At 40.9% G+C, this 14,678-nt stretch overlaps 4 protein-coding genes across 4 annotated transcripts in view; 2 read left to right on the plus strand and 2 right to left on the minus strand.

The window, feature by feature from the left end:
• The window catches only part of LOC310996788 (histone H2B 1.1-like), a 106,799-nt gene that overhangs the window by 57,131 nt on the left and 34,990 nt on the right, over positions 1-14,678 (minus strand). The window lies entirely within an intron of this gene.
• LOC310997067 (E3 ubiquitin-protein ligase RNF26-like) lies at positions 423-6,074 on the minus strand. The gene is made up of 2 exons (XM_083986642.1): positions 5,973-6,074; positions 423-1,744 (listed from the first exon to the last, which is right to left on the minus strand). Exon 2 carries the CDS (start codon positions 1,736-1,738, stop codon positions 464-466), a length of 1,275 nt encoding a protein of 424 aa, XP_083842768.1. The 5' UTR covers positions 1,739-1,744; positions 5,973-6,074; the 3' UTR covers positions 423-463.
• Positions 8,301-10,264, plus strand: LOC310997090 (histone H2B 1/2-like). The gene has a single exon (XM_083986686.1). It carries the CDS (start codon positions 8,336-8,338, stop codon positions 8,705-8,707), a length of 372 nt encoding a protein of 123 aa, XP_083842812.1. The 5' UTR covers positions 8,301-8,335; the 3' UTR covers positions 8,708-10,264.
• Positions 11,530-12,001, plus strand: LOC310996722 (histone H2A-like; the record flags this gene model as incomplete). The annotated part of the gene is made up of 1 exon (XM_083986177.1): positions 11,530-12,001. The coding sequence occupies one exon, from the start codon at positions 11,530-11,532 to the stop codon at positions 11,911-11,913; it is 384 nt and encodes a 127-aa protein (XP_083842303.1). The 3' UTR covers positions 11,914-12,001.

Consider the following 14,678-nt stretch of genomic DNA (forward strand, 5'->3'; position numbering starts at 1 on the left):
CATGAACGACAAACTTAGTTCTGAATATTTGAAGTTTTGGTTGAACAAAACAAGACATTTGAAGAGTGTGTTAAGGTGGAAATTTACTTTCTTTTCTCTTTTTGATATTTTTTTCTCAATAAATAATTGGCACATTAAATTAATTTTTAATAACTTATGGAACTAATAGTTAGTTGCAGCACAACTACTTAACTACCTGCTCATTAGGTATTTACAGATTCACTTTCCCAATTTTCTGAAAGCTGAAAGCAGCATCTTCAATTGTCTTGTTTTGTACAAAGAACATTTCAAAAGAAATGATGACAGTTTTTTTTCCCTCAGTTCAGTACGATTAATCAATTATATAATTTGTTTCTATTATTTTTCTGCCAATCAACCAATACATCAATCGACTGACTGCAGCAGCTCTGAGGACAGAAGAGAAGCGTCTATCGTGGTCTGCTGTTTATGTTTGATGGTCCCATCAGAGGAAAACATCCAAGGTCTTTGTGATGTGCTGCCGGCAGAGTGGGCAGCAGCGCGCGGATCGCCGCTGCGTCAGGATGTCGGCGCAGGGCCGGCAGAGGCAGAGGTGGCGGCACGGCAGCAGCAGCACCGTCTTGCTCAAGTCCTGGCAGATCACACACTTCTTCCTCTCCTCCTGCTCCTTCAGGAGAGTGAGAAGCTCCACGTCTTCGCCGGCCGACCTCGGCTCCGATGTGCTCGTCGTCCTGCCGCCACAGAGCGCCTCCGGCTCTCCGTCCTGATTGGCGCGAGGCGGAGGCGAGTCGGGCCGGCTCGGGTCATTCGCCGGCAGCAGGTCGCTCTCGGTCGCTAACCGAGCCGTGTCTGCGTCCGGGAGCCTCGTTCCACCGGCGGCGTCCTGTGCTGTCCTGCTGTGGACCACGGCTGGCTCTGGCATCGCCGCCGCGTACAGCCGGTGAAGCGCGGTCTGGACGCCACGGGCCCCCGGCAGAGCGGTGACAAAATGGCGGCCGAGTTGTGCCACGTGGACAAGAAGCCGCGGGTTCAACAGCAGCGAACCCAGCAGGAGGATGGTGACGGCCGTGACGAGCAGGACGTGCAAGTCGACCACGAAGACCGTGACGAAGACGCGTCCCAGCGCCGCCAGGAAGTCGAGCAGCAGCTGGCAGGGCGTCCACAGCAGCACGGAGGCGCCGACCAGACAGCTGTACAGGAAGGTCAGCAGGTTCAGGGCCAGCTCCGCCACTTTCTGCACCGGCGCCGCCACCGCCTCCCAGATGCCCGCCAGCACAGACAGGCAGTTCTGAGTGCTGATGAGCACGATGTTCACCACCGTGTTGACGAAGTAGAGGACGAGGCTGAGGGCGATGAGGACGCCTTCGCACGTCTGCCGCAGGACGCAGCTCCCTAACGTGAACCCGCGGTGCAGCAGATCCCTGGTGCGCAACGCCACGTGGCAGAACAGGTGTCCCACCATCTTGAAGCTCTCAAACACGCCGCCGAGCGTCTGCAGCCATCCCTCCACGGCGTGCACGGCCGCGTGCGCAGCGCTGGACACGGCCTCCGTGGCGGCGAGGAAGGAGAAAAGGGCGAAGTTCCAGTATTCGACCAGTGTGGAGGTGCTCAGGGTGACCAGGGCGCCGTGGAAGGACACGCCCACGCCGGACAGGAAGCGAAGCAGCCAGCTGACCGCCCTCATGAGCAGGTCGAGCAGCAGGCAGCAGGCGTCCAGACATCTCCCAACGGCAACAGACACCACGTTCACTTCATCCATATTAGACTGAAAGAGAGAGGACGTCACAGAACAACACGTTGTCAGCTCAAATCCCAATATCACGAGTATTTAACCAGCATTAAAGTGAGTGAAAGTTAGTTCATTATGTCTATCAGGGAAAATCCCCCAATTTAAAATAATACATTATTACAATATGTATTATATTAATGTCAATAAGTAACTGTCAATTCAGTTAAGTCAGGGTTGAAATCGTTATTATTTGCTACAGCTTAATCTTTCTAATTGCTATTATTGTTTTCTATTGTCTTATTTCTTTCTTTCTTTTTATTTTCTGTTTTGATTTTAATGTATTTCTATGTCTCTGTAAAGCACTTTGAATTGCCTGGTATATGAATTGTGCTATACAAATACATTTGCCTTGCCTAATGGATGTATGTAAAGCATTCATGTGTTAATAAAGGAGCTGGCAAGGGTGGTAGTCGTGTGGGGGATCACTGTAAACTTGTAAAGTTACTGCGACTAAATCTATCACTCAATTCATCATTATGATGCTTGATTATATTGAGGTATTAATCAAAATCTGCAAAGCAAACATAAAATAACTTACATAAAGACACAATACTTCTTCTTGAATATACACTACCAGTAAAAGGTTTGGACACACCGTCTCATTCAATGGTTTGTCTTTATTTTTTAACATTCAAAGCAAAATACGGCTACTTCAAAGAATCTAAAATATAAAACAAATTCTGCTTTGTTTAACACTTCTTTCTTTGTTTACTACATAATTGCATAGGCTATATGTTCCTTCATAGTTTTGATGTCAGTATGAATCTACAATGTAGAAACTGATGATAATAAAGAAAAAGACACCGTGTCCAAACTTTTGACTGTTATAGTAACACAAAAATCATGCAAAAGAGGAACAAATGTTCGCAGCACAACGGCAAATGCTCCCAAAAATGTATTCAGAGTGGAAGGTCACTGTTTTGATCCCTTCAGATCTTCTTCAGGACTAAAGAAACAGGAAGCGGGCGTGTACTTTTAAAATGTCACACCATGCATCAATTGGAGGCCCTGAGACTGAGACCAGTCCAAGTAGCCTAATTAATCAAATGATTAAGCCCAATAAATATAATATACAGATGTGGATGCATCAAACAACTGGACAATAAAACACAGACAGGAAGGTCAGGAAGAACATAAGGGGGAAGGAAATACTCAATCAATGTAAGAGGGTCAATGGTAGTGTAAGACAGTCAGACCCCCACCCTGAAATGTTGTCTCTGAAACAATTGAAGTTTTACCTCAGACTGGATGTAGCCTCTTTGTGCATTTACACCTTTTGATTATTCGTGATTTAGTCAATTAGCCTATCTTTGTTAGAGTTTCACCATTTGATGACTGTCTCTAATCACTCTCAAGTGTCTCAGTGCGAGAAGTACAATAGGTGATTCATTGTCATATGAAAAGACCCCCTGATGATCAAAGGTCTCCCGAATGGTATCTCCATGCAAAGTCCCAATTGTTATGTGAATTAGGTGTTTCTGTTCTGGCTGGATACTTAAGGGAAAGAGCAAGAACCTCACTTTGAGTTGATCTGCTACCAGAGCTCCCACACATCGAGTGTGTTGCATTATCTGTTTCTTAAAGCAGATATCAGTGGAATGTTTTTGTTAATATAAGTCCTAAATAGTCCTATTTTCCGTCAGCAATCACTTACATGAAGTATTTCAGCCTAAACACGAGTCTCTCCGTCACTCTGCTCTGCTGTAACCCGAGGAGAAAATTTTCCTTGTGGGATACAAGTGTTATCCAATGAGGAGAGAGAACGGCATGAAGGGCTGTGTGTGCAGCCAAGGGATGCGCGTGAATGTGGTGACGTAGCACGAGGACCAATTGATGCCTGACAAGGGCGGGGGCTGCTAACTCATGGTGCGTTCAAAGAAACTCGTACTTTGTGTTTTTCCTTCCTGTGAAGTCATACCAGTTCGATCTGGTACGAGTTCACGGGTCGGAAGTTACGAGTGGCCGTTATAGGGAACTTTCACAGACAACAGGATGGTAAAAACACGAGCTACGGGTTACCTGGAACGCTACCAAGTCGTAGTTGTGACTTGAAGCTGTAACTTACGGTTTCAAAAGCCTGCCTTGAACGCAGCATTAGCCGAAACGGCCGTGAAGCTGATATCTGCTTTAAGTATTGTTACTATTTGCTATAGTTTGTTCATTTTGTACATCACAATAAACTGGAATGTTAACCCTTCATTTCTAATATTGCCTTATTGAGACTTTGTTCTAAATAATTAAGAATCTGTTATTATTAGATATTTAGGCCTATTTGGTCTTTAGTTATATGGTAAGTTTCATTTGGTAACATTAATACCCTTAAAGCAGAAGTAAGTGATATATTTGTGTTAATAAGTCTTAAATAGTTATATCTTCCGACAGCAATCACTTACATAGAGTGTTTGGACCGAAACACGGGTCTGTCAGTCACTCTGCTCTGCTCTGAGCCGAGGAGAAAACATTTATCGTATCCTACAGTTTTTATCCAATGAGGAGAGAGAACGGCATGCAGGGCTGTGTGTGCAGCCAAGGGACGCCGTGAATGTGGTGACGTAGGGACAAGGACTGTTATGGTGCGTTCAAGGCAACCCGTAACTCGTGTTTTTCCGACCTGTGAAGTCGTACCAGTTCGATCTGGTACGAGTTCACGGGTCGGAAGTTACGAGTGGCCGTTATAGTGACTTTCACAGGTAAAACAGGTCGGAAAAACACGAGTGGGTTGCCTGGAACGCTACAAAGTCGTAAGTTGTGACTTGAAGCTGTAATTTACGGTTTCAAAAGCCTACCTGGAACGCAGCATTAGCCAAAACGACCGGATCGCTTACTTCTGCTTTAACCTCTGAGTTGAATAGAAAAGATTGAGTATCATGTCCTTTAACCATTGAGTTATATTTTTTGACCTCTGAATATCTCAACCTAGGTGTCAGGGCTGTTCTTCTATGTTAAGAAGGTCACTGAATAGTTTAAGTCTATGTCTGCCATCTCTGAACTAAGTTAGTCTAAAATATCTTAGTTATATGGTAAGTTTCACTGGGCACTATTCATACCCTTAACCTCTGAGTTGGACAGATAAGATTGAGTATCATGTTATTATACCTCTGAATACTTCAACCCAGGCATCAGGGCTATTCTTCTATGTTAAGAAGGTCACTGAGTGGTTTTAATAATCTATACCATCACTGAACTAAGATTGATTCCAGATTTCTTAACAATATAATTGATTCTTAAAATGTTTATATTTTAAATGATTGATTAACTTTTAATTCCACCAATATTTAAGAGTAAAGTTATTTTTAAATTGAGTCAGATTAAACGAGTATTTACTTTACTTTATTTTGAAAACCTCATCTTAACACCGAAAGACAAGACACGTATTGGGGAGATATTATTTAATATTGATGAATAGGCTATTTCTTCCCCTACAGTTGCCTATAAAGTACAAGTATAAGTACAAGCAATCGAATATACATAAGAGAAAAACATATAAAAAGGTCAATGCTTTCCTTTTTCCCTCTTTGTTTGCTTTTTGTTCTGCACCTGGACTCACAAACACCGGATGTGCCTGCACTATTTTACCCAGTAAAGCAAAACATTATAACAGAAGTAAATAGGTAATCTATGAGAAAGTGCAGAACAAGAAAAACAAACAAACAAGTGAATTAATGACTTTTTGCATTTTGGGATGTACTTGATGATGACATAATGGCAGCAGGAAGAGTCGCAGTCATCATGATGCTGTGTTATTTGAAAGGTCCTTGTCTGTGTGGATGAGAGACAGACTCAGGTAGAAAATGTGGTGTGTGTCCCGAAGTTAAGAGAAGCTCTTTCTAATGTAACATTATTACTTAATTGCTTAAATTATAAATTGACCGTTTTCTTACTGGAGAGTTTGATACTAAATAGCCTAAATGTTGGGCTACTTTTGGCTTTTCCGTTTTACATTACACATTAACTGAGCTACGAGCAGGAAGACGTCAGTGAAATGAGTTGTATTTTATTTTATTTTTAAGTATTTAGTTATAATAACAACACTGTTTCATGTCCTTCATCATCTCTTGCTAACGGCACCGACCAAACCAAACCACACCACACCAAACCACACCCGTCGGCTCTAACGGGCCGGGAATCGAGGCGGAAATGAACAATAAAACATATAAAAACACGGTTTCGGTGGCGGCTGGAAGCTGGTAAGAGACTCACTCACCGTGGCGACATGACGCAGGGAGATTTCACCACATGGAAGTGCGGGTTTTAGCTGTGGCGGTGCTGCTGCTGGTTGTTGTTGTTGTTACCATGTCCTCCTGTCTCTACTGTCTTCTCCCCCCCTTCTTCTCCTCTCTCGGTTGTTAGGGACGGTTGCTAAGCGGCTGTTGGGAACGTCGCCGCCATCTTGTGGTTCGGAGTGAGCAATTCCTTGATTCCTTCTGCTAATTTTTGGGGGGGATGTGGAATGGGGAAAAAAATGTGGTTGATCAGTAGTTGTCTGAACAATAAGATCAAGGACATATCTTTCAAAATTATACACAAAATATATCCAGCAAAAAAAAAGAAAAACATTAGAAAGATTTAAACTTGATATTGAATAGGCTACTCTTGATTTAGGCTATATTGTCAAATGTTTTGGTTGAATGTACAAAATTTTATTGAGAAGAAAACTGGACATTCAGTAGCCTACATCTGCATGAAAATGACATTTTTCTTTACTTTGAAAACAACAAAATGGAAAATGATGAAATGAAAATGATTTTCTTTCTGTACAACTTGTTTTATTTTTTGGTAAATTTCATATCCACAAAAAGAAATGGACTGACAGCAAACCAAATTTTTGGAACTTTATCAATAGGCTACAGCACCGGCATCAATGGACTAGAAATGCCAAAGGCTTAAAAACAAATTTTATTTTGGAAAAAAATGTATTTAGCTAATCTGGGTTTCTAATAGAGAGAAATGTGAATCGGAGAGAGTAGGAACATTTAAAGAGTCTAAAAAAGACTCCATTTCTTGATGATCGTCTGGAGCTTCTGATGCATATAATTTAGAGTAGTAACGTGTAAAAACATGATTAATATCAGAGGGAAGTGTGCACAATTCACCAGCGTCATTTTTAATACAATTAATAGAGGCTGTATGTTCTGATTGTTTTAGTTTCAATGCCAGGAGCTTGCTTGGCCTTTCAGAATATTCATAGTATTTGTTTTCAAATGCAGGAACTCAGCGTGTGCAGTAGTAAGACACCTAATCCAACCTAGCTGAAGTTAGAAGCCTTTGAGTGGCTTCTGTAAAGTTAATTTTCTGCTGGGCTTCAAGTGATGATATCTGTTTTTCAAGATTTTCGAGGGTCTGAAAGGGTCAATTGTTAATGAAGTTTAAAAAAATAAAACATTGTGAGAGTGTGAAATGAAATAATTTAACTCAGACCAACAAACGCACTTGAAAGAAAAGTGGAATAAGAGTTTCATCAGCTTGTCTACAAAAAGAATTGGAGTTATCAACATCCATACTGTGGCGTCATGCAAAAGTTTGGGCACCCCTGATCAAAATTTCTGTTAGGCTAATGTGAACAGTTCAGCAAATGGAAGAAATAATCTCCAAAAGGATAGATCACACATTCCCTTTACATTTTGAACAATATAACAAAAATAATACACTGATATTGCTTAAAATGTTGCAAAACAGTGTTTCATGTTGGAGATGATTTCATTTTCCAATCTGAATGATAGTATGTCACTACAACAAAAAGTCAATGTTTTTTATGGTAAAAGTCTTTATTCATAAGTAGGTTCTCATCTTTCATTTCCCCTGTTTTGTGTAAGTATTTCAATTATCAAATCGCTTTCCTTGATGAACAATAAAAACAGATTTATATAACGTTAGACTGTTAACTGTGCAGGTGTATGTAGTATTTATTTATTTGCTTATATGTAGCCTATGTTTATATTTATTTAGTAATTATATGTATGTGCATGTATTTTTATATTTTTTATTAGATTATATTTGGACATATTGTTGAAGCTCTCTGTCATTATTTCTTGTAGGCCTATCAATTGATTCTGATGTGTTTGTATAGGGCTACTTTGTGAAAAAAAGAGAGAAAACAAACATGCTAACTCAGAAATATTCTATTAATTTCCATATGGAAACTGTTTTGTTACATGATCGCTCTTTTGAAATAAATATTCTCATTTTAATTTAGATTTAAATATATTTACAGTGAATTATGTAGGGTTTGTCGTTTCCACTGTTATAATAGTCCATCTCTATTTAATGGCACTTAATTGAGTTTGTTTTATTGATTGTCCACCCCCACCCTGAGCCACACCCCAACAGCAAAGTGGTGTCACTCCCGTATTGTCTTCATTTTTCAGCGCCATCTCTCTCTCACACAGTTTCGGTATCAGATTGACGGTTAAGGGGGCGGGACCTCTGTCATGCGCACTCAGCGTTCCAGCCAATCAGGTGCGAGCAACGGCGCAGCCTCATTTGCATACAGTTGGAAATAAATACAAACCGCTCCTTTGTCTGAACCGTATTCGACACCACATCGGAAGTCATTGCAAATCGCTCGTCATGCCTGATCCAGTGAAAGCACCGAAGAAGGGCTCCAAGAAGGCCGTGTCCAAGAGCGTCTCCAAGACCGGCAAGAAGAGGAGAAAGACCAGGAAGGAGAGCTATGCCATCTACGTCTACAAGGTCCTCAAGCAGGTCCACCCCGACACCGGCATCTCCTCCAAGGCCATGCTCATCATGAACTCCTTCGTCAGCGACATCTTCGAGCGTATTGCCGGCGAGGCCTCTCGTCTGGCCCAGTACAACAAGCGCTCCACCATCACCTCCAGGGAGATCCAGACCGCCGTCAGGCTGCTGCTGCCCGGGGAGCTGGCCAAGCACGCCGTGTCCGAGGGCACCAAGGCCGTCACCAAGTACACCAGCTCCAAGTAAAACTGTATTAACTCTTGGCATCAACCACCACCCAAAGGCCCTTTTAAGGGCCACACACCTTCAACTAAGAGCTCGAGTCCTCATTGCAATGAATGAATTGCAGCCTTTTGCTTACATGGTAACAATAACAAGTCTCTATTCCTGTCAAAACACTTGTGTTATAATGTAGCAGTGATCCATCTGCCATCATTTGTATTTTGATTGTTGACATGCAAGTACTGCTGCTGTGTCAACACTTGTTTTACATTACATTACAAAGTGTATTTCCCTCACTGCCCCCTTCATTTAAGGGCAAGGCATTTGTGCTTAATATTAAGGGCCACACACCTTAAACTATAAGCGCTTGAATCCTCATTGCAATGAATGAATTGCACCTTTTTGCATATATGGTAAAAGTAACAAGTCTCTATATTCATGTTAAAACACTTGTGTTATAATGTAGCAGTGATCCATCTGCCATCATTTGTATTTTGATTGTTGACATGTAAGTACTGCTGCTGTGTCTACACCTGTGTTACATTACAAAGTGTATTTACCTCACAATTGTGTCACTGTCCCCTTCATATAAGGGCAAGAAGGCATCTGTGCTTACAATATTAAGGGTCCACACACCTTCAACTGAGCTCCAGTCCTCATTGCAATGAATGAATTGCAGCATTTTCCTTATATGCTAACAATAACAAGTCTCTATCCATGTCAAAACACTTGTGTAATACTATGTAGCAGTGATCCATCTGCCATCATTTGTATTTTGATTGTTGACATGTAAGTACTGCTGCTGTGTCAACACTTGTTTTACATTACAAAGTGTATTTACCTCACAATTGTGTCACTGTCCCCTTCATATAAGGGCAAGAAGGCATCTGTGCTTACAATATTAAGGGCCACACACCTTCAACTGAGCTCCAGTCCTCATTGCAATGAATGAATGAATGAATTGCAGCCTTTTCCTTATATGCTAACAATAACAAGTCTCTATTCATGTCAAAACACTTGTGTAATACTATGTAGCAGTGATCCATGTGCCATCATTAGTAGTATTTTGATTGTTGACATGCAAGTACTGCTGCTGTGTCTACACTTGTTTTACATTACATTACAAAGTGTATTTCCCTCACTATTGTGTCACTGTCTCCTCCATATAAGGGCAAGAAGGCATCTGTGCTTACAATATTAAGGGCCACACACCTTCAACTAAGAGCTCGAGTCCTCATTGCAATGAATGAATGAATTACAGCCATTTGCTTATATGGTAACAATAAGTCTCTATTCATGTCAAAACACTTGTGTAATACTATGTAGCAGTGATCCATGTGCCATCATTTGTATTTTGATTGTTGACATGTAAGTACTGCTGCTGTGTCTACACTTGTTTTACATTACAAAGTGTATTTCCCTCACAATTATGTCACTGTCCCCTTCATATAAGGGCATCTGTGCTTACAATATTAAGGGCCACACACCTTCAACCAAGAGCTCCAGTCCTCACTGCAATGGATGAACTACTGGCTTTTTGCTTGTATGGTAACAATAATACGTCTCCATACATGGGAGAAGGAGGAGAACTACTGGTGAAAATACATGTGTATTACTATGTAGCAATGATCATGTGCCATTTGTATTTTGATTGTTGATATGTAAGTAGTGCTGCTGTGTCTACATTTGCAAAAGGCTTTTGTAATGTTGTTTTTGAGTGTCTATTAAAGGTGTCTGTTTCCCTTTAAATTGTGTCACTGTCCCCTCCATAAAGGCATCTATGTTACAATATTAAGAATAGAACATATACCCATCATTTGTAGCAGTAAATATCATTTAAATGTGGATTTGACAGTGTTGGTTATTCACAACCCATTGTAAAAACATGGCTATTATACCATAAGTTTGCACATTTTTCTAATCCAGACAAGGTGACAAGAATACAATTTTCACAGATCATTTAAAACAAATACACAAACTTTAATGTTACACTTCTACAACTGGTTTGTATTAATTTGTTGGCATTTAAACTAGAGACGATAGATAGATAGATAGATAGATAGATAGATAGATAGATAGATAGATAGATAGATAGATAGATAGATAGATAGATAGATAGATAGATAGATAGATAAATAGTACTTAGTATCTTAGCTTTCATTATCACATAGCCTGCCCTATACTTTTACTTTTACTTCTTCCTACTCCTTCTTTGAACTTATTATGGGCATATTAAGATTTGATGATACTAATATTTTTAGTTTTTGTCTTTTTCTTTTCATTTTAGACACATTTGAAATGTCATTCATTCATTCATTCATTCATTCATACACACATACACATAATGTGTTTCTTGGTCGCTGGTGAATGGAGGTTTTTTTTTTAAAACTTGATTTTAGAAAAGGACTTTGAAACCAGTTTATAATCATCATCCCTTTGTCCTAAACGAACAACTGAAACAGTCGATACAGGGACACAATGTCTCAGTTTCCTAAACGACTTTCTACAAAACCTTCAGCTGTAGTTGGTTTACAGGATCGATCAATTGTAACATTTTTAATCCAACCTCTCAGTTGGTCTCATCCCAAACGGTTTCCCTTTAATATTGCATGCAACCCCTCTCTTTCTTCTTTGTTTGGTACATTCAGACACAAATCTTCAACCCCCCACAGCAACACAGTAGCGCGGACGTCTGCGTGACGCAAACTCGTCGCTGATTGGTCGATCGCTCTCCCGCTCCTTGTGGCCAATCACAGAGCAGCACGTTTCCTTTATAAAGCAGCTGCTCAGCCCCCACACCGATACATTTCTCTTCAGCTTCTCATACAGAAATCCTTCTCTTTAAAATGTCTGGACGTGGAAAGACCGGCGGAAAGGCCCGAGCCAAGGCCAAGACCCGCTCCTCCAGGGCCGGACTGCAGTTCCCCGTCGGCCGTGTCCACAGGCTGCTCCGCAAGGGAAACTACGCCCAGCGGGTCGGCGCCGGAGCCCCCGTCTACCTGGCCGCCGTGCTCGAGTACCTCACCGCTGAGATCCTCGAGCTGGCCGGAAACGCTGCCCGCGACAACAAGAAGACCAGGATCATCCCCCGTCACCTGCAGCTCGCCGTCCGCAACGACGAGGAGCTCAACAAGCTGCTCGGCGGAGTCACCATCGCTCAGGGCGGCGTGCTGCCCAACATCCAGGCCGTGCTGCTGCCCAAGAAGACCGAGAAGCCCGCCAAGAAGTAGACACCTACCAGGCTCTTCTCGCAACAACAACACAACGGCTCTTTTAAGAGCCACACACAACTCTCCAAAGAGCTACATCTCCTACTACACAACTCATACATGTCACAGTATCTGTTTAATATCATTTACAACGATTATATAACAATTATAACTGGGATAATGCATTTATTCCCTTTGCAACAACTACAAATGGTCTATTTTGGAAACATGACTGTAGTAACAAACACTGCAGCTACACACTAGCTCAAATGTTTGTGTTTTGTCCTAACAAAACAAAACAGCTGCACTTACTACATAACTACACATAAAGTATCTGTTTAATATCATTTACCAATGAATTAATAGCGTTTACAACTATTATAACTGGGATTATGCATTTATTCCCTTTGCAATAATTCTGGAAACATGACTGTAGTAACAAACACTGCAGCTACAAAATCAGCTAGGCTACCTCCTACTACACAATATTCAGAAAAATTAAATGAACTGTAGCGTTTACAACTATCATTCAATTTAGATGATACATTCATTGAAAATACTGATGGACCAAAACACAACTCCATCTGGGATAATGAATGTATTCTCTTGCAACAACTACAGATACTTAATAACTGTCAATCTGAGCAGGAAACATGACTGAAGTACAACAGATTCACAGTAACAAACACTGCAGCTACACTAGATCAAATGTTTTGTCCTCACAAAACAGCTACATCTCCTAGCCTACTACATAACTCTACACGTTAAAGTATCTGTTTATATCATTTACAGCCAAATTAAATACACTGTAGTTTACAACTATCTATCAATTTAGATGATACATTCATTGAAAATGCTGATGGATCAAAACACAACCCCAATTTGGGATAATGCATTTATTCCCTTTGCAATGACTAGAGATACTTGTGTCAACTCTGTCAATCTCAGCGGGAAATCCATTCAGGAAACATGACTGAACTCAATCAGTCACAAACACTAGAGTTACTAGATCAAATGTTTGTTTTAACAAAACAACTGCCAAGATAAAAACCAAATGAAACTGGTTACAAACTAAATTTACTACTACTTACTATAGTAAAGTTAACATTAAGAACATATTCAGGAAACATGACTGAGTATGAAGTAGCCTACAATTTATAATAAATTCACAGTAACAAACACTGCAGCTACACTAGATCAAATGTTTGTGTTTTGTCCTAACAAAACAACTACCAGGTTAAAAACAGAATAAAACTGTGTTTACAAACTAAATTCAAAGAGTATCCAACTTTAACTATAGTAAAATTAACATTAAGAACATGTGTTGCAAATATGTTCTCGGCCTGGTTGAGGAGTTCAGTGTAACAAAATTAATGCCTGGCTAGTGGCTTGTGTTATGGTGATTTTGATTATCTGATCAGAGCCTTTTATAAACTTGATCAGATCCAATCATGGAGCTGTAACTTAGTATTTAGATTATTTTCATTGCCAGGAAGTTCAATTAAGCAATATCACACGAGAGGGAGTGCTATTGTACTGTATATCAGCACGGCTGTGATTCGGTCGTAGGCACGTAATAATGTATAAGATTATTGCCTTTTAGGGTCCCACTTTAAATCCTAAATTCTAATTAAATTTCTAGACATGCATGAGTGAAAATGATCATTCGATCTGTAACTATTATCAGTGTGAAGAAAAGGACCAAGCTCTTTGGACGGAGTGTGTGGCACTTAAAAGAACCGTTGTTTGGATGTTCAGTTTCCGGGCAGTGAGGTTGGTGTTTAGCCGCTGTGTTTCTCTCTATGTTGTGATGCAGGAGTATTTTATTTATTTACTCCTAGTAAGTATTATAAATATTTAATTGCATCCCACAAAATTAATCTCAGCATTTCATTAGTTGAAAGTCACATTGTTTTGATTATGAAAGCCTATTTTTGACCCTCCTGTTGTCCTCCTGGGTCAAGGAAGTAAGGAAAGAAAGAAAGATGGAGGAAAAGAACAGACTGGAGGGAAAGGGAGGAAGGAAGTGAAAAGGATGGTGGGAAGAAGGAAGGATGGGCAAAGGGAACAGATTGGGTCAAGGAAGGAAGGAGGAAGGAAGAAAGAAGGGAGGGATGAAAGAAAGAGGGAACAGATGGGTCAAGAAGGATGAAGGAAGGATGGAGAGAAATAAGGGAGGGAGGAAAGAGAGGGAACAGATTGGGTCAAGGAAGGAGGAAGGAATGGAAATATGGTGGGAAGAAAGGAGGAAGGAGGGAAATAAGGATCGCAGAAGGGAGGAACAAAGAAAGGAGGGATGGAAAAACAGAAGAAGGGAGGAAAGAAGGACCATTTGAAACAGATTGGACAACAGAGGGGTTAAAGGGATAGTTCACCCAAAATTGAGATTTCACTCATTATCTACTCACCCTCATGTGGACTAAGGGCTGGGAGAAGTTTCAGAGTCCTCCGTGGCTTCTCTGAGTTACAGGGGGTCTCGGCGTAGCAGTGCATGTCCATATAACGGTTGCAAATGGATACCAACTGTCTTCGTAACAAAAAGACACCCTGGTTCGTCTAAATTGGATGAACCGTGAAGACGAGCTTCCGCTAAAAACAAGCTTGAAATATAGACTTATTAAATTTTTTCGGGACAATTTCGCATTTCGGGGCTTTAATACAAGAGGGACATACAAGCAGCATGGAGGTATTTGGATGTTTTTTGGTGTGTCTTTTTGTTATGAAGACAGTTGGTATCCATTTGCAACCGTTATATGGACATGCACTGCTACACCGAGACCCCCTGT

Source organism: Trachurus trachurus, assembly GCF_905171665.1.
Source record: "Trachurus trachurus genome assembly, chromosome: 14".
In the NCBI taxonomy this organism is placed as follows: Eukaryota; Metazoa; Chordata; class Actinopteri; order Carangiformes; family Carangidae; genus Trachurus; species Trachurus trachurus.